Source organism: Myotis daubentonii, chromosome 3 (genome assembly GCF_963259705.1).
Source record: "Myotis daubentonii chromosome 3, mMyoDau2.1, whole genome shotgun sequence".
Taxonomy (NCBI): Eukaryota; Metazoa; Chordata; class Mammalia; order Chiroptera; family Vespertilionidae; genus Myotis; species Myotis daubentonii.
The window spans coordinates 130,707,281-130,727,626 of record NC_081842.1 but is presented as its reverse complement, the minus strand read 5'-3'; the positions used below and the strand labels follow the sequence as shown (position 1 = coordinate 130,727,626).

Sequence of the window (20,346 nt, the reverse complement as noted above, 5' to 3'; positions counted from 1 at the left end):
TTAGACTTTGCAGCACTCCTTTCTGACTCCTATTAATACTTATTAAAGTCATCATGACATCAGATAGAGGGAAAATAATATTTCTTCTTCCTGAGGCCTTCTTTTCCAAAACCATCTAGAGTCACAGAACATAAAACCCTGAAAGGAGAAGGCAATGTCTCTTTTTATAAGCACTGCGGCGAATGGAAGTTAATAAGCATTCCTCATTTCTGCACTGTGTTTCACAACTTATAATTCTCTCATTGAAATGCTTGATGGTATTAATGACGAGACAAAGAAGACAACACACAAATTTTATTTTATTTTCGAGAAACTGAGTATCAACCAAATAAGGCAGCATGCTAGGTTTTGGGGAAGAGGGAGGTGTCATGATAAACAAAGTACTACATGACAGAGCAGCAGAGAAGTCAGTGCTGAAGGTGATGGTCCCAAATCCACACAGCTGCTGGGTGGCAGAGCCAACACTGGAACTCAGCGCTCCCAACTCCTTCCTCTAAGAAGCCTCATGAGCTTGTCTGCACATTACATCTGAAATGAGAATGCCACTCTACTGTTCTGCTCTAGGGAAAGTCATGAGGGAGGCCCCGAGTGTTCTCCCGAAGAGTCACGGCACCTGGTAAGCAAATTTCAGAAAGGCTTCCTTGATAAGATGGCCTTTGAGCTGGGGTTTAAAGAGCAGACAGAGCTGAGAACGTGAGAGAGGGCAACTGCACAATGTAATGGGAGAAATCGTGAGAAAAGGCCTGAAGAAGGAAATCATGGAGCAGTTAGTTGGCTGAATGATATGTATACAAAGAGCAGTGGAGGAGCTGAAATTGAAAGGGAGTGGAAGTTGGATGGCATCTCGGCTTTAGTCAATAGGCCATAAGGATCCAATGAAGATGATGGACGAGGGATAACAGATCACATCTGTGCTACAGAAAACGGAGCTGGTGTGGATGCAAGGGCAGACTGGCAGTAGACGAGATCGGCATAGAAGTCAAGGCCAAGAACATAAAGCCCTCATCTACGGAACCTAGGAAGGAGATGGAGGAAAAAAAGATGGGAATGATTTACTAGATATGGGTGTGAGGGCAGAGATTGAGACTGAACCTGAGTAACGAGCACCCTGGTTCTCAAACCTTAGTTACCACTCTCATCTCCAAGTGCGTTTGTTAAAATGGAGATTGCCCATACCAGGTCCCGTCGGGAGGGTCCAAGAAGCTGCACGTGAATAAATAGGCTAGATCTGTGCTCACCAGCAAACTGTGAAGCTGGCCAGCAATGAAGTAAGTCCAGAAATAGAGACTACCTTTACAATGTTGCAGCAATTTGACTGATAATTTTATATCAATGGAGTCTAATAATTAAACATTGAGGCTTGATTTCATGTGCACTTTGTGTGTTTTTTCCATTTCACTTTTCTAGCAATTCATTTTTAGTGAATTTTACCAAAGTATGGGTCCACAGAAATTAAAATATTTGCACAAAGACAGTTTGAGAAGCACTGCACTCCCTATATGAATACATGGCTTAGTAAAAGAGAGGAAAACGTATGTTCAGAACCGAGAGACCTCCCTGTAGCAGACATTTGGCCTCCTGAATACACCAGCTGCTGGCTTCCCCACCACCATGGTCCACTCAGCCATAACCAAACCATCAAGCCTCTAAGGGGGTTCACTCGAAAGACTGGACCTGCCCATCACCATGTCCTATGGCTACATATTATCTCCTCACTCTTGTGCTAGACATGCTCCCTCACTCCAAACCCATGGCTATCTCAGCTCCACGTATAGGTCTAGTGCCTCATGCCAAACGATCTGAATTGTTTTGCTGTTTTTTAAGAAATATATCAAAACTCAGCAGCAGTCTGTGGTATAGAAAAACAAAAAACTAAAAGTAAGCAAACAGCATTATACAAGCTAAGGAGAGAATTTCTTAGAAAGACTGTACAGCCTGGGGAAAAGGAATTAAGCCTTGCAAAGAGGAGGAGGAAGACTTAGGACACAGCCATCAGTTGCTTCTGATAAGAATTTCAGCAGAGTGATGCAGACAGAGGTAGGACAGCAAGGAGAGAGGATGGAGTGGGTGGAAAGGAGAGAGCAGCTCCCCTGTGTGAACTTCACAAAACTGTTTTATTATGTGACTGGGTGTTATTTGGAATAGTAACACTACTCTAAATAATAATTTTCTCCAAATTCTCCCCTATCTTACTATCCACTGATGGTTAATGTAAACTAGAAGCTATAGAAGTCTCAGTTTTTGCCTTGCTGATAATCCTTCCTATATAATAAAAGGCTAATATGCAAATAGATCCAACGGTGGAACAACCGGAACAACCGAATAATGGGTCGCTATGACGTGCGCTGACCACCGGGGGCGTGTGAAGGACGTGGGGGGCGCTGGCCGTGGCGGGATGGTGGAGCAGGTGAACCGGGTCATCAGACCAAGGCGGTCACTGTCATCAGGGTAAGCCTCTGGTGGTTACTGAAAACTCTTTGCTTCCACGGGCCACGGTCCCACTTGGCGCTCACACCTGCTGCCAGCACTAGCCCCACTTGCACCCGCTGCCAGCACTGGAGTCACCACTCACACCCACTGCCAGCGCCAGCCCCACTCGTGCCTGCTGCCAGTGCCCAGCACCAGTCCAGATCACTCGGGACATTAGCGAGTGCAAGTGGTGGCTGCTGGCCCTGATCACTCATGAGGGCTTCTCCACCTCCCCCTGCTCCTGAGGGGTGATTGGGGCAGCAGCTGCCACTTGCACCCGCTGACAGCACCAACCCTGCTCACACTCACTGCTGGTACCAGCCCCAATTGCTCAGCGCCGTCAGCGGGTGAGAGCAGGGCCAGCACTGTCAGTGCATGGGAGCTGTCAGCGCATGGGAGCAGTGGTGGCAGGAGTGGGGCTGCTGGCAGACAGGGGACCGGGAGGCTGCAGCAAGAGGGGCCAGGCAAGGACATGGAGAATGGGCCGAGACCCACCCCTGTGCCCACTGCAGCCTCGATGCCCACAGTTCCTTTCAAGGTGCATGAATTAGTGCACTGGGTCCCTAGTCTGTCTGTCTATCTATCTATCTATCTATCTATCTATCTATCTATCTATCTACCTACCTATCATCTATCTATATAAAGAGCCAGGGTCCATAATATCCACAACAACCCAAGGCTCGACTGAACACCAGAAGTCAGTGCTGGGTTGCCGTGGGGACCCAGTACTGACTGCCGAGGGGGCTGCGGATCAGGCCTGGAGAGAGGCCTGCAAAGAGAGAGGCAGGGTCTCTCCATCAGATCCGCAGCCTCCATCAGATCAGCCATTGCCTCTCTCTTTCTCTCCGGGCTTCCCCAGCAGCTGCGCCTCTGTTTCTCTTTGGGCCTCCAAGGGGGCTGCTGATCAGTCCCACCTCTTTGATCAGGCCCAGAGATAGGCCCAGCGACACTGACTGGCATAGAAACCGACCAATCAGAACCTAATCTGGGTGAACTGTGAAGGCAGAACCTAAGGTGGGGGCTGATGAAGGGTTTTAAGGGCAACAGCTGTTTGGTGTAAGGTGTAAGAAAGTGGTTCCATTTTTTCATGACTGGTTTGGCAGTATAGTGCATATGGCTGGCTATCAGTCCAGATATAGGGATTACGTGATTTTGTCTGCCAAGAGCATCTCCTCCTGCTGAAAAAGGCTTTCCCCCCATTTAAGCAATCCTATCCTATATAATCTATCTATACTAATAAAAGGGTAACATGCTTAGACCGGGTCGACCAGCCATCTTCCAGATGTCCGACTTCTTTCCGGACAAAACCATGGTGGTGGGGGCTGAGGCAGAGGTAGTTAGGGGTGATCAGGCTGGCAGGGGAGGGCAGTTAGGGGTGATCAGGCAGGCAGGCAGGCAGATGAGCAGTTAGGAGCCAGCAGTCCCAGATTGTGAGAGGGATGTCCAACTGCCAGTTTAGGCCCAATCCCTGTCCCCCAAGGGGTCCCTGATTGGAGAGGGTGCAGGCTGGGCTGAGGGAACCACTCCCACGCCCCGTGAACAAATTTCATGCACTGGGCCACTAGTCTGATATAATAAAGAGGTAAGATGCAAATTGTCCCTCATGCTGTAACGCTGTCACAAGATGGCAGTGTGCACAGCAGGGGCAGGGCAGTGGGGGTGGGGCCAGCAGCCACTCCACACTGCTTCCACCGGGGATCCTGCGGCCCCGTGGGGGTACGGGGTCCTGGCAGCTGCTTCGCATGACTTCTGCCAGGGTTTCCACAGCCTCGTGTGCACACTGCAGGGGTGTGGCCAGGCTGCACATAGCCTGGAAGCGGGGCATCGGGGTGGCGCCCTTTGAGCCCTGGCTCCCTCCTAGTACAGTCTAGCCATGTGGGGCGGGACTCTGGGACTCGGGGCGGTGCCATGGCACAGTGGGGCAGAGAGGGGTCCCAGGTCTTGAATGATTTCACGCAACGGGTCACTAGTATATATAAAAGCCTAAGTGACCGGCCGGCCAGCCAGTAGCTATGACACACGATGACCACCAGGGGGCAGATGCTCAATGCAGGAGCTGCCGAGAGACAGCAACTTTGCAGAGTGCCCTCTCGCACTCTGGGACCCCTCAGGGGATGTCGGACTGCTGGTTCTGGCCCAATCCCCGCAGGCCAGGCCGAGGGACCACACCTGCTGGAGGGACCCCACTCACTCCGCAGACGCCCTTCGAGCCCCGGCTCCCCCCAGTTGCAGCTAGCTGGGGAGGGACCACAGGAGGCTGACTCCAGGCCATGTCTGGCCCATCTCACCCAGTCCCGCCACGCTGGCCACCTTCTAATTACTCTCCTTTCAATGTGCATGGATCCATGCACTGGGCCTCTAGTACAGAATAAGTGACATCAGTCATTCTTTAAGGCAAAGGCCATAAAAATATGCAATACTTATGTTTTCTTGCAAAAAAATGCAGAACATTTGGAGAAGGATAAGCACAGGGGGGAAAGTTGAGGGTAAATTGGAGTCTAGTTTCACACATTTTTGGATTTCTGCCCTACCTAAATTGCCAGAATTTAAAACAGAAACATAGGAAAGCATCTTTGCAATTTTTCCAGAAGGATCATATCTTTTAAACTTGATTACTACAAGATGCCAATAGGATCAAGAACAACCCCCAAATGCCCCGATGCTTGATCTCAAAATTAGAAAAGATATCTGCCTATTTTCATTTTTATTTCCTAAAAATAAATATGGGAGGTGAGATACAGGATAAAGGCTAGTCATTACTGCAAAGAGCAGGCCTGAGCTGAGTTCAATGATCCAAGAGAACCATTCACAAACATCTTCAGCTAACTCCCTTCTCAAAGATATTTAGCCTGTATAAGATAAAAGTGTAAAGAGCAATGGCATCGATGAAAGATGGGAATTTTTGCTGCACTTCCTGTGTGTTAAGACTGATCCTTTCATTCCCTGACTTGGACAACTGTTTAAAAGAATAGCTCTGGATATGTTCACTAACTTGACTGTGGCGATGGTTCCACAGGTACAGATACATGTTAAAGCTTATTATGGTATACACTTTATTTTTTCCCCCCATGTTGTAGGTCGATTACACGTCAAGAAAGCTGTTTTAAAAAACAATCACTCAGAGATACACCACAGGGAACACTCCTAGAACCAATTTCTGAGCATCATCCAGTCTGGGGTTTCTCTACTGTGTTCCAGGGAATTGACAGGCTGGAGCAATCAGGGTCCCACCAAGGAAAAAGAAAGCCCTGCAAGTGTTCACAACAGAGGGAATTTAACACAGGGAGTGGGTGGCAGAGCAGTGGGAGAGCTAGGCAGCCAACCAGGTCTTTTAACATGACCCACAGATGAACAACAGCAGGAAGCCCCCTCCACCAGCAGGAAGGAGGGAGAGCCTGGGGCCACAGCGGAAGGTGGAACAGGGTGGTCCTTGCAGGGAGAGCTGGAGCTACAGAAGCCAGAAGCAGCTGGAAGTGCAGCCTCCTGGGGAAGGGTCAGGAGGGGATCTGGGGGCAGAGGCCTGGGTCTGACACAGGGTGTTTCAGAAGAAAGGGGTTACACAGTAAAAGTAAGTTTAAAAACACACATGATTAAAACAAGTTAGGAAACCTCTTTACCACTGGGTTTGTCAGGGCTTTAATATGCTAATAGACTTGTAAATCTCAAAGAGAGAAATATAACACCAAGTGCTTCTGTGATCTTCTTTTACGGAGCATGTTGGAGAGGTAGTGTCCCATGAAACACTATTTGGAAAATGCAATACTCGCATTTTACAGACAAGGAAATTTGGTTAAGTGGCTTGAACAAGATATTATAAAAACAGATAATACTGAGAGTAGAGGCAAGCTTCCAGAATCTTAACCAAGTGCTCTTTCCCCAACTCTGTAATAGGCCTTAGGCACTTCCTAGCTCCATCAAGAAAACCAGGTACTTAACCATTCTTGTGCGTAAGGAGTCATTTTGGTGCCAGCTCCATGGAATGAGCACAATCTGTTCTGTTAAATTAAGGACAACCAAGGCACTATGGCAAAAGAACAAATGCAGAAGAGGTAATAAATGCCATGGAGTTGCCAAGTTTATTAATGGGAAGACACAAAGAGAAGAGGGAAGGGAAAAGCAAGAGTAAAAGAAGGAAACGAACCTCCTCCACTGAGGATCACCTGCACCCCTGCAGCTATGCTGGCATCCACATCTTCTCCTAACTGCACATGTGTGTGTAGAACAACGGGGTCAAACAACCTCAATGATGTAGATGCAATGACCAAGGTGACAGATTTGCGGGACTAATTCCCTAAGCCAGTGGAAAGGGATCATGCCCTACATAAACCCTATAAACACACCAAGGCCTGCTCCATGGTCCTCTGGGAGAAACACAACGCTCCCAAGTATCTTCGGCTTAAGCTCCTATGTCCTCCTCCTCAGTCTTACCCTCCAATTCACTTTGGGCTCAGGTAACTACCCCTCCTGCCAAAGAGGTGGTTAAGCACAGCACATACTAAGTCAGATGTTATGAAACAAAGCTGCATTCCTCAGGCCCACTGAAACTGCCACAGCCCCAAGCTCTTCCCTCTTTTTTGAGGTTTCATCTTTGCAGGGGGTAGGGGATGATAAGAGTTGCCCTAAGTTATCTAACTGAAATTCAGTGAGAAAATACCCCAATAAAACAGATAGTTGACAGGGAGAATTCATGAAATGTCTCACGTGTACAGTATTTGTAAAGAAATGCTCATAAGTTCCCCAATTACCTCAAATGCATTGCGAGCTGTTTGTTCAATCGCACTCTTTGGAGTTACCATGTTACTTGTTTATATTAGAGCATTTTCTCATTTATTTACCATTAATCTGAGTAGCCCTTTTTCATAGAAAACAGCTCAAAGCTAATGAGTCTAATCTGCATGTCACTCTGGATTTATGAAGTCTCTATTAATTTAGTTTTAATCTGATCTTTTAAAGTCTCCTGATCCTGCCTTTAGGGCCAGTAAAAGATATTTTTGTGAGTTTCACAATCCAAAACTCACACAAAGTTTTAATATGCATTTTCATAGGGGAAAGAAAACTAACCCCTCCCTTACCACCCCACCCCCAAATTTCAATAATTTACAAGCACAGAATTCCTATAATTCTTATTCATTCTTCAGGCTTCTTTTTTTTAACCCCCCAAATCCTGCCGAGCATGGATCAAACAGGGCACAAGCCAGGGAGAAATTTAATCGCTCATATCTCTGCCTGAGGGATTGTCTAGGTACTATGGTGACAGACACCTCACTGAAAGCATGTGGAAGAAAAAAAGATTTTTAAACTCCTAGGAGGGAAAGGAGGGAGGGAGAGGAAGGGAGAGAGGGAGAGGGAGGGAGGGGGGGTGAGAGAGAAGGAGCAAGAGAGACTGATTTCTAATGGACTCGGTGTCAACAAGGAGAAGAGAAGCACAATACAAGGCGTACATATTCAATCCAAATTACCTATTTATACACCAATGTGGTAAAAACCAGAAACAAAATATTATTCAACAAAGGTATTTTATTTCTATTCCCCCAAATTTTGAATTTTAAGACTTGTATTGATTTGTTTTTCTGGTTAAAGGTGCAGCTTCTCCATAGAGGATTTTTAGGTAGGAAACTACTTGTATACTATAATGACGGATACATGTCATTACACATTTGTCCAAATCCATAGGATCCCCACACCAAGAGTGAACTGTAACATAAACCATGGACTTTGGGCGATGATGACACATTAATGTAGATTCATCAATTGTAACAAAAGTACCACTCAGGGTGAGGATGTTGCTAGGGAGAGAGGCTCTTGGTTTCAGGGCAGGCAGTATATGGGAAATGGCTGTACCTTTCACTCAATTTTGTGGCGGACCTAAAATTGTTCTAGTAAAAAAAAAAAAAAAAAAAAAAGTTTTTTAAAGCACAGCTTCTCTGTTGTTAATCTATTCTGATATGGCTGTTCAAATAAAATCTGAAAAAAAATCCCACAAAGGCAAGTAAAACTTTTAGTGCTTAATTTTATAGTTTACAAAGCTCTGTTTTTAGAATGGTGTATTTAAATGTAATTCATATATATATATATATATATATATATATATATATATATTTTTTTTTTTTTTTTAAGGGAGAGAAATTACTGGTCTCAGAGATTAAGCCAGGCCAATTATAAAAATCTCCGGGCCTAATCAGCACATAAAATGGCTCACACCAATGATATGGTTAGTTCATGCTCTGCTGATACACAAATCAGAATTTTTTGCCATGTTCATGTACAGGAAACCAACAAGACTGTAAACACAGGAACAACAATCAACAAACGCAGATGTTTAAGGCTGGAAGTCACATTCTGGACAAGGTGAAAAGGGTAAGTGGCAGAAGAGTCATAATAAGGACGGTGGCGGATATCTGAGGTCAGCATGGAGAGGGCACGGCTCTGCTTGGGGCAGTTTGCTGCCTGCTGTGAAGCCTCTACACTCCTCCCCCACCCCACCAGGCTCCTGATGATGAGAAAACAATCTGAACGTAAAACCAGCACTGTGGAGCAAGGATGTTTCAGGCCTAGGATAATCCCAATCTATCCAGCAGGATCAGTAATCAAGGGCGTGTGCCCATGAACCTGAAAGTCAGGAAGGCTCTCCCACTCAGAACCAGAACCTCATTCTGCAAAAATGTTTGAAGGGGAGTCTTCAACCCAGTCATCTGGGACTGAGTTAGAGATAACAAGACCGTGGGGATCTATCAAGGAATGACCTGATGTAATTTAGATATCATCTCTATTATGGACCCAATCTCTTTAATAATAGACATGGGAAGGGCAGGAAGAGAATCGGTGCCTGCGGACATCAGAGGAACAATGCCACTCAGAGCAACGTGGTTTTCAACTCACTTTCAGAGCTGAAAACAATTCTTTGGGGTCAACAGTCCTTCCACATACTAAACAAGGGGATATTTATAGATATGCATAGCTTTTTCTTTTTTAAAAGCACAGTCCTGGAAGAGAATGCTATTCACTAATAGAAAGATATTTGGTCATCCCCAGCTTTTACCCAAGGCTGGGCTCTTGCCTGCTTTTGTCATTTCTCCGAAATTATTCACTTATGTGGACCAACACTCCCGGGGCCCTGTTCCCCTGATGCATTAGGATCTCTTTCTAGTGGTTGTCCTTCAGTGTTAGGATACAGCAGCAGTGAAGAGGGAATGATCCTGAATAAACATAACACATTTAACTGCAGAGATTAGATGATATGCAAGAACCTTGAAAGCTCTAACTTCTCTGATCTATGAATAATACAAATTGACCAATAATTTCAAACTTCCTATCAATGACAGAGAAAGCACAACGTAAGAATGGGTTGTCTCGCCCCAGCAGTTTGGCTCAGTTGGTTGAGCATAGTCCCATGTACCAAGAGGTCACTGGTTCAATTCCTGGTCAGGGCACCTGCTCAGGTTGTGAGCTCAATCCCGGGTGGGGAGTGTGCTGGAGGCAGCTGATCAATGTTTCTCTCTCATAGATGTTTTTCTCTCTCTCCCTCTCCTTCCTCTCTCTCTGTAAAATCAATAAAAATATATATTTTTAAAAAATGGTAGGCAGGTTTCCCCAGAAAAACAATGTTATGGAAGGTAGCTGTGACCCCAGCCAGTTCTAGAGTCTAACTTTATCCATAAAGGTGCTGAAATACTATATAGTTACTGTGGGGAGGGAAATGTAGAGGACAATAATTTCAAAATACTATTAATGAAACAAAAAGAAATCCATCAACTTCAGTGAACTACAATGCCATGTGTTTCTAATGCCTGTGGTAAAAGATTAGCAGGTATAACTCTGAGGTTCTGAGAATTTCTGGCATTCTCAAAAACTTTAGAAGTTAATAGCTCTGGTTCTTTAGTAACTCAATTTTTTTTTTTTACTAAAAAAGGAATGATTTTCCTGCGCTTTGATACAATGTCACCAGTTCCATATATTCCTGGTGAGACTGGGGCCATTTTCTGATTCTCAAGTGTCCAGAGGGCAAGTGTTGGGAAAGGGATGGAGCCAGGGTGTTGACGAAGAGGTGAAGAGATTATGAGAGGAAAAACACGTTTGAATAAAAGCAACTTCACTGTGATGAAAACAGAGAAAGGACAACAGAAAGCACAAGCTCTTTAAGGGGAACACGGAAGTAGAGAAGACGGCAGCTGTCCCCCATCCCTGGGTAACCCGAGTGGTGGTTGGGTTGAGCAATGGTCTCAGGAAGGATAGGACAGAAAGGTTAATGTGTAATAGCTGTGTCTACATGCATGGGGACCTTGCAAACTGTTCATGTCTTAGGAAGCTTCTATACTGATTTCTACTCCTTTTACTCAGATTCTTATGGAAGCTTCTAATCAGGAACACAATTATCTGATTAAAATATTGTCTACTTTCCTTCCCACTGCTGGAAGTGCCAAAGGTGATGTCACTAAAATTCAGACAAAAGGATTGGGAGAGAGATGGGGAGATGGGGGGTGGGAGGGAGGAAGGAGGCATAATATGATTCAGAATTTTTAAATTAAGAAAAAACTGTAACTGGTTTATATTAAGTTAAGGGGAAAATAAGCACTACATGGACTAATTTATTTTTAAATACAGATTGGAAAGCAGATAGAGTGGATGATTAACTTGTGAAAAGATTGCAGAAAGCTGGTTAATTATCCAAGAACCAAGAAATATTACCCTCTTCATTTCCCTTTTCTAACTCAGCTTTTAAATAGATAAGGGAGAGCAAAGATAACAGAGCCATTATCTTTAAGAGTTTGCTATACTACCTTTGATATTTAATGTTCACCCACCTACCCACTCCCTCCCCACCCCCAAATTCAAGTAAAATATTAATGTGAAACCCAACATTTAAAGTAGCTAGAGTCTGGTTGCGGGCTTGATCCCCAGTGTGGGGCGTGCAGGAGACAGCCAATCAAATATTCTCTCTCATCATTGATGTTTCCATCTCTCTCTCCCTCTCCCTTCCTCTCTGGAATCAATAAAAATATCCTAAATAAATAAATAAAGTAGCTAAACTCTGAACACATAGTGATGAGAAAGAGTTATTACATGCTGAGTCAAGTGCTGAGCCTTAGGGGTTTTCTTCCCTTTACACACTGTGTTATACGACTGAGGATCTTTTGTCTGTGCAAACTGGAGGTAAGCGTTTAAGTAGAGGAACTGAGCATGATTCAGCATATTTAAAAAGGATTTATACCCATTCTTAGAAGGACAACCAGAGGAAACACCATCTGAGGTCTAAACAATGATATCTGCTTGCCCTTTGATCTGAGTTTAAGAACACTTTGTACAACTTTTTTGTTGAAATACCACTGAATTTCACCATTTACTATTTTAAATCTCTTTAGGAGAAAATCTACTGCTTTTTTGAACCACACTCTCCAAACTATTTTTTGCTGTGAGTAGTTTGCAGGCATGGGTTCATTTGCTGCTAACAAAAATCTTCCTTCATAAGTACAGACAGCTTAAATGAAAAATAATTCCACTGATACTATGTTTATGAGAAAAAGACAGTACAGTGTATCTGGTTACACATACAAGTAGGGAGTATTCCCATTTTTCTTCTAATTTATGTTTCCCAAGAGTAATACTTTCAGAAGATTGCCAGTATTTTTAGAATAAGTTTCTTATTACTTGTACTAATACATACTGATTCCCTTTTCTGAGCATAATTTGAGTTTTTATTTCAATTTATCCTAGCATCTGGAGATCAACATCTCATTAATTCAAAATAAATAAATGAAATCTGAAATGCAGATTTAAAGAAACCTTTGCACTGGTCTCAAATGTAATGCATATTACAAATTAATAATACATATGGATAACTAATACAAAACAGGTCTATTAATAAAGCATTATGATATACATCAAATACCATGAAATCTCAATATCCTAAATGTCTTCACTTACTTGCAGGTATAGCATTCTAAATGATTACCCAGATTAGTAAAATATAAATTTTAAATGGGAAATATGCCCATGTTTTCATCAATTCAATTTTCATAAAGCACCTCTTATGTGCTCGGCATTATGTAAGGAACTTAGGTTACAATAATAGATAAGCCTGGTTGCCTTTTGAGGCTGATATCCTCCAGGGGTGACAAATAAATGAGTAAGCAAATTTAAAAAGACAAAAATATACTCCTTGTGATAAGTGCAACCAAGGAAATAAACAGGGCGCTGTGATGGTAAAGAAGTGTGTGTGGGGGGGGGGGGGGGCAGCACTCATTTCTATGGAGTAGTTGGAGAAGGCTTCTCTCAGAAGGTGAATTTTAAGCTAAGACCTGAAGGATATTTCAGGATACTTCTCCAAGGTCACCAAATTGGCAGCCTTGTTTATTAGGCTGCCAAGACATTTTTAGCATTAGAAAACAAGTAGAAAATGCCATCTGTGGCCCTGATTGAATGCAGGTTTACGAGTACACCAGCTTCGCGGGCACTCTGCACACCAGCCAGTTACCACTGAGGAGGTTACACACCCCCAGGCTGCTCAGCTGTGGTGGGTTTAAAACAGTCAGCATAAACAACAGGAGCTGGTCCAATGACGAGAGGAACTTATCCTGTTGATTCATACTTCCTGATAGCCACTCTAGCTAACAAGGATCGGGGCTTTCAAGTGTGTCTCATGAGTAAATTATTCCTCAGCCCCAAGGGAAATGATGTTTACAACTATATAACACTTTCCCTTATACTTTCAGCTTATAACTTACCTAACTCGGTGGGTGTAAGAGTGCTTTAAAACACAGAGCTGTGACATGGATCTTTCTGTAGATTCTTTAATAGACTAATCATGTAATGCAGCTAACATGCCATTGACACAGATTAGGAAATCTGTGAAATTATCCCAGCATCCTTATTTAGAGAATCCACATTGCTAAGCAATTACTTTCTTCAACAGAACTGTCCTGCTCAGGGTCATTTAACCTCTCATTATGAAATCCCCTTTCTTACTACTAAATGGATTAAGATGAAATAGAATTGCTTGACTGGCAGGGGCATGGCTTTGTGACTTGAATTCCACTTACTTGGAAAGGGTTTTCTCCTCTAAGTACCCAGGGGAGTCCAGAGCTGGACCTATGATTAGTAGTTATAACTTGCAGTCAGAAAGCCCAGGGGTTTGATAGGAGGGGCTTGGGGCAAAGTTCCCTGCCCAGGAATCTTTTTCAGTTCTATATCAGCTGGGGTGGGGTTTGGAGGGTGAAATTAACACTAGTATTGTTGCATTCTCTTGAATTTTAAAGTTTTCAGTGGTATTTTTTTTCATCTTTATGAAACACTCCTTTATGAAAAATGAAAGCATCCCTAGGGAGATACTATGTTAAACCATCACTTTAGCAGGATTAGTTGGCAACCAATGTCAAGCAGTGTGACTCAGAAGCAATGTGTACCTGTCGACCAGGAAAGGTCAGAAAAGCAAGGGAGGAGAATTTCAGAGGTCATTAAACACAGTAAATGTCACCATACTTTACAAACTTGCCTCAGGCCAACTCTCCCAATTTCAAATACCATCTAAGAGGCAGTGGTTCCCAAACATTGGAATCACCTGGGGATCTTTAAAAATGCTAATACCTGGTGGCTTCCACCACAGGCATTCAGATTTAATTGACATGAGTCCCACTGGGTGTCTGGATTTTTGAAAAAAACGCAGCTGATTTAAAGGTGTAGCAACATTTGGGAGCTACTAACATAAGGAAGCACTGCTCTTAATCACTTACTGGGATTATTTATTGATTTCCTTCAGACATCAGAAATCTCCTAGGCTAGTGCTTGTTGACTACCATAGCATATTAGAAAAGTCTAAGGCACTTAAAAAAAAAAAAAAGACACCAGAGACCACTCTCAAAGACTCTGACTTCATTGCTTGGAGGAGAAGGCCAGCATGCCTTAGTTCTGTAAGTGTCCTGGGGTGATGCTAATGAGCAGCCAAAATTGACAAATTGACAATCATGGTCCAAGCCCAGGAACTGTTTTCCTGGAGACTACAATGGGATTCCCTGCTTCCACTTGGTCCAGATTGGGACGATCCACAGAGGAAATAAAACATTTCCCCAAGGCAGTCCGGGGAAACTTGGGGGGGCGGGGAACGGTGAGGGAGAGGGCAAGTGGTGGAATTTACTAAGCCAGAAGAAACAGAGTTGTTAGAATAAGGAATAGCGCTTGTCCTCTGCACCCCCTCCCGAAACTTGATTGACTGGCAGGAGAATTTCCTTAGAATGCTTCCTGGAAGTAGCTCAACCTTGGATTCGGTTCCAATAAATTGTGAAAATGCCTGTCCAATCAGAACCCCTGGCACTGCAAGTAGCAAGATTGGCAGGCCTTGAGCCTCCACTCCCTGAGAGATTCTGTTTCATGAATTTCCCAGGAGGATTTCTACACCACTTGGATGCCAATCATTCTTCTTCACTCTCCTTCCTCTCCCTCCCTTCACCCTCATTCTTCCCTTCTTTCCCCCAAACTCAGCGGAGTTCAGAATCATCCCATAGATATACTTGTAAACAAATCGCCGAAGTATTTTGCATGGTAATCATTCAAGTAAATAATGTCCTTAAATGACGGACCTAGGTCTTTGACGTGGCTTGGCGATGTGCCTGCTACTTTGGCAAGTAAGTGTCTGCTAACCCACTCACAGCCATGCGTCCCACGGGAAAGAAGTCCGCGGAGATGCACCTCACGGGCCGCTGCACCCACCTCGCAGGCTGCCACACCCACCTCACCGCCTGCCACACCCACCTCACCGCCTGCCACACCCACTCCGGGCGTGGCTACTGCACCCCCAGTTCTCCCCGCCGGGAACGCGTCCCCACCATCCCTTTGTGTACTCTAAGTTGAGTCAGCTTATGAATGAAGAGGAGCACAAATTGAAGGGATTGACTGGGGGAATGGGGGGAGCCTTTACACCGTTCTCATTTACAGATGAAAAACCTGGGGTGGGGGTGAGGGGAGGCTCTGTAACTCCGTCCGGGTTTGCCACAGAACATTTGTGGCGCAGCCCGATTTAGCCGCCCTTAAATTTCCATTCTGTTGCCTGGCAACCGGTTCAGACCAGCTCAGCGTCCAGCCCGGGCCCCTAACCCGCACCCTTTCTCTGCCCGTTGACTAGAAGTTCATTCCTTGGGGCACTGGCCGGAGGCCTGTGAGCAAGGTTCCTGGATTGGTTTCCCCAGCTGGGCTCCCGATCCAACCCCAAACCCGCGCCAGCCCTTCCGGGCGGGACTAGCGCGCCTTCCGCTGTCCTTTTAGGCACCATCCTCAGCCACCCGCCTCCCCAGGTTCCGTGGATACCACTTAACACAATCACGTCAAGTTTCCAAAGTTCTCAGCTGCTGTCGGAGTCCCTAAACGTCCCAGTGGGAAAACTAACACTCAGCGCGTTAAGGGTATATTAAAAAAAAAAAATAGAAGGGGAAAGAGTGTCGGAGAGCCTTCTCCTCCCAGCTGGTTACAGTCGGGCCAGGCTTCTCTGCCACCGTCTAGTTACCGTGGCCCGAGCCCGGCACTCGGGGGGAAAGCGCGGAGCGTGCTCCGGGCGCCGCCTCCCGCGGCCGCAGAGTGCAACGCGGCCCGGCGCCGGGGACCGCAGGTGCCGCCCACGGCCGCGCAGGTGGCCGGAGCGCAGCCCGCCCGTCCTCGCGTCACCGCCTCGCCAGCCCGGACTCGCGCCCCCAGGGCCCCCCCACCCCACCCTCTCCCCGGCACTGTCCCGCGCCCGGGAAACTGGAAAGGGGGGATTATCGTACGCTACCCCAGTTCCTTACCCAGGTTCACAAAGCTCATGACCATGTCCGCGTCGTTGAGGAAGGCGCTGTCCTGCGCGCTGGTCAGTGGGGACGTGCCGCTGCCGCCAAGTCCCGGAGCCAGCAGGCTCTTGCGGTTGACGGGGTGCGCAGCTCCGGGGGGCGGCTGCCTGGGCTGGGACGCGCCGGCTCCTCTCCGGGGCCAGGGCTGCCGCCTCTCCTCGCCCGACGGCCAGTCCTCGTCCTCGTCGTTAGACAAGGCGTTGTACAGATCCAGCATGAAGAGGGGCGCGGACTTTAGCCGCCCGGGAGGGGGCTCCCCGCGAGGCTGCTGCTGCGGGAGCGCAGGAGGCGGCGGCTGCTGGAGGCCATGCAAGGGCCGGGGCCGGTGAGGGAGCCCCAACACCGAGAGAATCTCCTTCTGCATCTCCCGCTTCTCGTGTGTCTTGAGCCGGCGATAGAGGAAACCCGAGGAGGAGGACGGCGGCGGCTGCTCCGCGTGGCCCGGACTCCCGCCAGCCCCCAGCAGCGCACCCCCGCCGGTGGCGGCGGCGGCCGGCAGGGGCGGCCGGAGCGACGGGGGCCCGCAGCAGCTGCACAGCAGCCCCCACCACCAGCACAGCCACTGCGCCCTCCGCCCCAGCCCCGGCATCCCTGCCCGGCCGGGCTGGCCCCGTGGGCCCCGCGAGGCGTGGAGCAGCGGAGCGAGGCCGGAGCGCGGCCGCTGTGGCCCTTGGCGTGAACAGCCCCCGCCACCTCTCGGCGGGCTCGCTTCCCCTTCCTGGCCCTCAGTCCTTATCTCTCATGGTCCACTGGGGCGCCCCCAGTTGCCCAGGATGCAGGGGAGGCGTAGGGGGCCGGAGAACCGCACTCCCGCGCTGGTCTCTAGAAGCGCAAGGTCCAGGCCAGGTGCGTCCGAGTCCAGGCTGCTCTGCAGCCGGCGCCCTTGACCCCGGGCAGGTCACCACGGGGTCGCTCTCGGGCCGCCTCGCTGCCCGCGCACGTGCGCCGTCCCGCGCCCTCCTGGGTGGCTGAGTGGGTCCCGGGTCGGCGGGGGAGTGGGACCGCTCACCAGCTGGGGGAAATGCCAGGCAGCATCCCCGCGCAAGCTTTCCCGGTCTCGCTCAGCCGCCGTGAAGTTTATCCCGCCGTAGGGCCCGGGCTGTGGCGACCAGGAGTCCGGGGACGCCAATCTTCTCCGCGAGGCTTAACTCCCTTCTCGCTCACAAACTCCTCGCCCCTCCGCCCTCGGGCACTGTCGCTTCCCCACAAAATCTCCCGGCGCAGCTCGACTCCCCAAGCGGGGGCGTCAAGAATCTTCCTTTCCGCTCAGTGCTCTCCCGGCTGCCCTGCAAACCCCGCTCACAAAAGGGATAGGAGGGAAGGGGGCCGATGCTCGGAGCAGTGGACGCGGCGTCCGAGACGCAATTCGCAGTCTCCCGCCTCTCGGCGCTGCGCTCTCCGCAGCAGCCAACGTGGGCTTTCTGGTGCGCCTCTCGCTCAGGTACGGCACTCCAGCCCCCGGGACTCCCCGCCCTCCCGGGAAACGGACAGGCGGGCAGCCAATGGAGAGGCTCGTCTCTCCGGTATTTAAATAGACCCGCCCCCTTCTTTCACCCTCCCTCTCCCCCGGGGCGTCGCCTGGGCGGCGCGTAGGTTTCAAGTACACAGACAGTTCTTAGAGGCACCCAGGGAGCTGCGAAGTAGCAAAGGCAAAGGCGTCATCACTGGTAAGAATGATCTGATCAACATCCCCAATGCGAATCATACAAAGCGCCTCAATGGATGCTTTAACCGCATAAAAGTAAAATCAGCTGTTAAGTCAATGCCGGATTGGGGAAGAACAGAAAAGTGATAGTTTTCCCATTCCTTTCTTAGTTTCTCATATTGATGTATAATATAGGCGTCTAGTGGACACGTGGCTTTCAAAGGCAGCTGCTGCAAGTAGGGACACACCCTTCCAGAAGCTGCTCACAAACTGGCCGCTGAGCAGGCCAAATGTAAGCCAGACTCGGCGTCTGGAAGGTTGGGGGCCAAATATTTTGACTTATCTCTTCATTTGGATTTTGGCTTGGCTTCTTAAGCTAGCACCCAAAAGGAAGAGGGTGTGATCAGATAAAATAATTAAAATGCCACTCACTAGCTTCTTGAAAATGCGTCTTCGGTTTGTTAACATTGCATTTTAATATATTGAAATGCAATAGATGCAAGATACATTATGCAAGATAAATAAAACTCGAGGCGAGGTGGTAAAGCTAATTCCAGTTCCCACTCTGGACAGGAGCTAGAGCCCTGAAACTCAGATTGAGCATTAGACAAGATCAAGTATGTAAAACACATGTTCTACTTTCATGGCAGGTACCACCATCTGCCATTCAGGATGTAAATTTATTTGTACTTATACTATCCAAGAATGTTCAAAAACCTATGGATCCTAGCAACTTCACCTAAAACATTAGGATCTTTTACCCGGTGAAACATGTGTGGCTTAAGAAACAAAAACTGCCATTTGCTGGACCTAGCAGCCTTAGTTCAATAGTCCAAGGCATTTGAGAGCCAGAATACGGGATCCGTGGACTTAATGAGATCCTGGGGTTTCTGCTGATCCAGAGCTTATAAGCATTTTTATCTTATTTCAATGAATCTGTTTTGCATGGGTAAGGGTCTTTACCTCAGAGCATCCAATCATCCATTGGGTCACACTTTCTCCTTCTGTCTGGGCCCAGACACAGTGGTCATTTAGGACCGGCTTTAATTCTACAGATGTCCCATAGCCACTGACCTCAGGCAAGGCAATTTCAACAGCACTGGAGGCCAGTATTTACTATCTGCAGGGGTTCTTTCATCTGAAAAGAGAAGACATCACTACTTGGTCTGGGATGCCAGGACTCTTAGAATTCAAGAGCCTACATCACACCTCTCTCTGTATGGGACTTATTATGAGCATAAAATTATTGCAGTGCATAAAATCACAGTAGCAAGATTTCTGATCAGAAAGTCTGAAATCTCTAAGTATATGTAGGCTTCCTGCCAAGGTCCTCTTTTCTCAAACTTAGTCACACCTTCTTTTCAAGACTTCTAGTGAGACACAAGCGGAGTACAAGTAGTTCCAACCTATAAGGGCAGTGGGGAAATCACTAGAAAAACTGTAAATGTCTGATCATCTAGGTAGGGCTATGCAGTTTAAAACACATCTACATGCACCTTTAGTAAATGCATATATGATCTAGTAGAGAAGAGAGAGAGAGAGAGAGAGAGAGAGAGAGAGAGAGAGAGAGAGAGAGAGACTCTTCCCATTTTCTTAGATACTTGGTAAGAGGTAAATGGGCCTGTATGACATGGGTCTAAAATGGCACTTAGTGATTTATTTTCAGTTAAACATCGGAGCAGCAACCCTGATTCAGGTCTTCCATGGTCGCCCCTTCCTCGCCAAGATGGTATCTCAGTTCTTGTATAATGCTAGAAAAGGTGCGGGGCAGGGGGGGGGGGGGGCTGATGATGAACACAAGAGCACATAACTCTGTGAACAGCCAGGAAAAAATGTGTGAAGTGAATTATGACAATGATCATAAGGACAATGACATTCAACTGAAGGCCACAAAAGAGGGTGTGCTCTTCTCACGTCCCCACCATTCCCAGCATGTGCCCATGACTGTCAGAAAACACTCAGAAACGCCCTTTGTTCCACTGGGGGCAAAGGGGATAAAGAGATGTGGTTCTAAAATTTTAATAACCTCAAAATTGGGACCACTGCTTTTCCAAGCCAATTGGAACTTCCGGTAGATAAGGAACCCCTAACCACCACCTCATGCATGCCCTGCTTCTGTGACCCATTCCCATCACACCCCTCACTCTCCCCAAAAGTCTTAGGACAGAGAACTGGACAAAGTCCAGCTGTGATTCAGGACGGGTGGCATGAAGGGAGAGAACAGGTCTGGCTTTGGAGTCTGCTGGAATGTGTGAACCAAACGGACTGTAGAAAAATTAGAGGTAACTTCGCCCCCTGCAGGACATCCAAAGATTGTCGCCCCTTCCTCTGTGCGCTGGATAAGCTTCATTAAATTCTCTGTGCTTGTCTCCAAAACATCTGGGTGGAAAGAGGAGGAATTCAGTCAAGAAGCCGGATGTGGGA

The 20,346-nt window shown here is 47.2% G+C and overlaps 1 protein-coding gene across 1 annotated transcript in view; it reads right to left on the bottom strand.

The window, feature by feature from the left end:
- The window catches only part of BMP6 (bone morphogenetic protein 6), a 167,679-nt gene extending 149,958 nt beyond the window's left edge, over positions 1-17,721 (bottom strand). The window contains exon 1 of the mRNA XM_059688572.1: positions 16,236-17,721. Coding sequence (XP_059544555.1) covers positions 16,236-16,866 — 631 coding nt within the window. The 5' untranslated portion in view covers positions 16,867-17,721. The remainder of the gene's footprint in view (positions 1-16,235) is intronic.
- Positions 17,722-20,346: the final 2,625 nt, after the last annotated feature.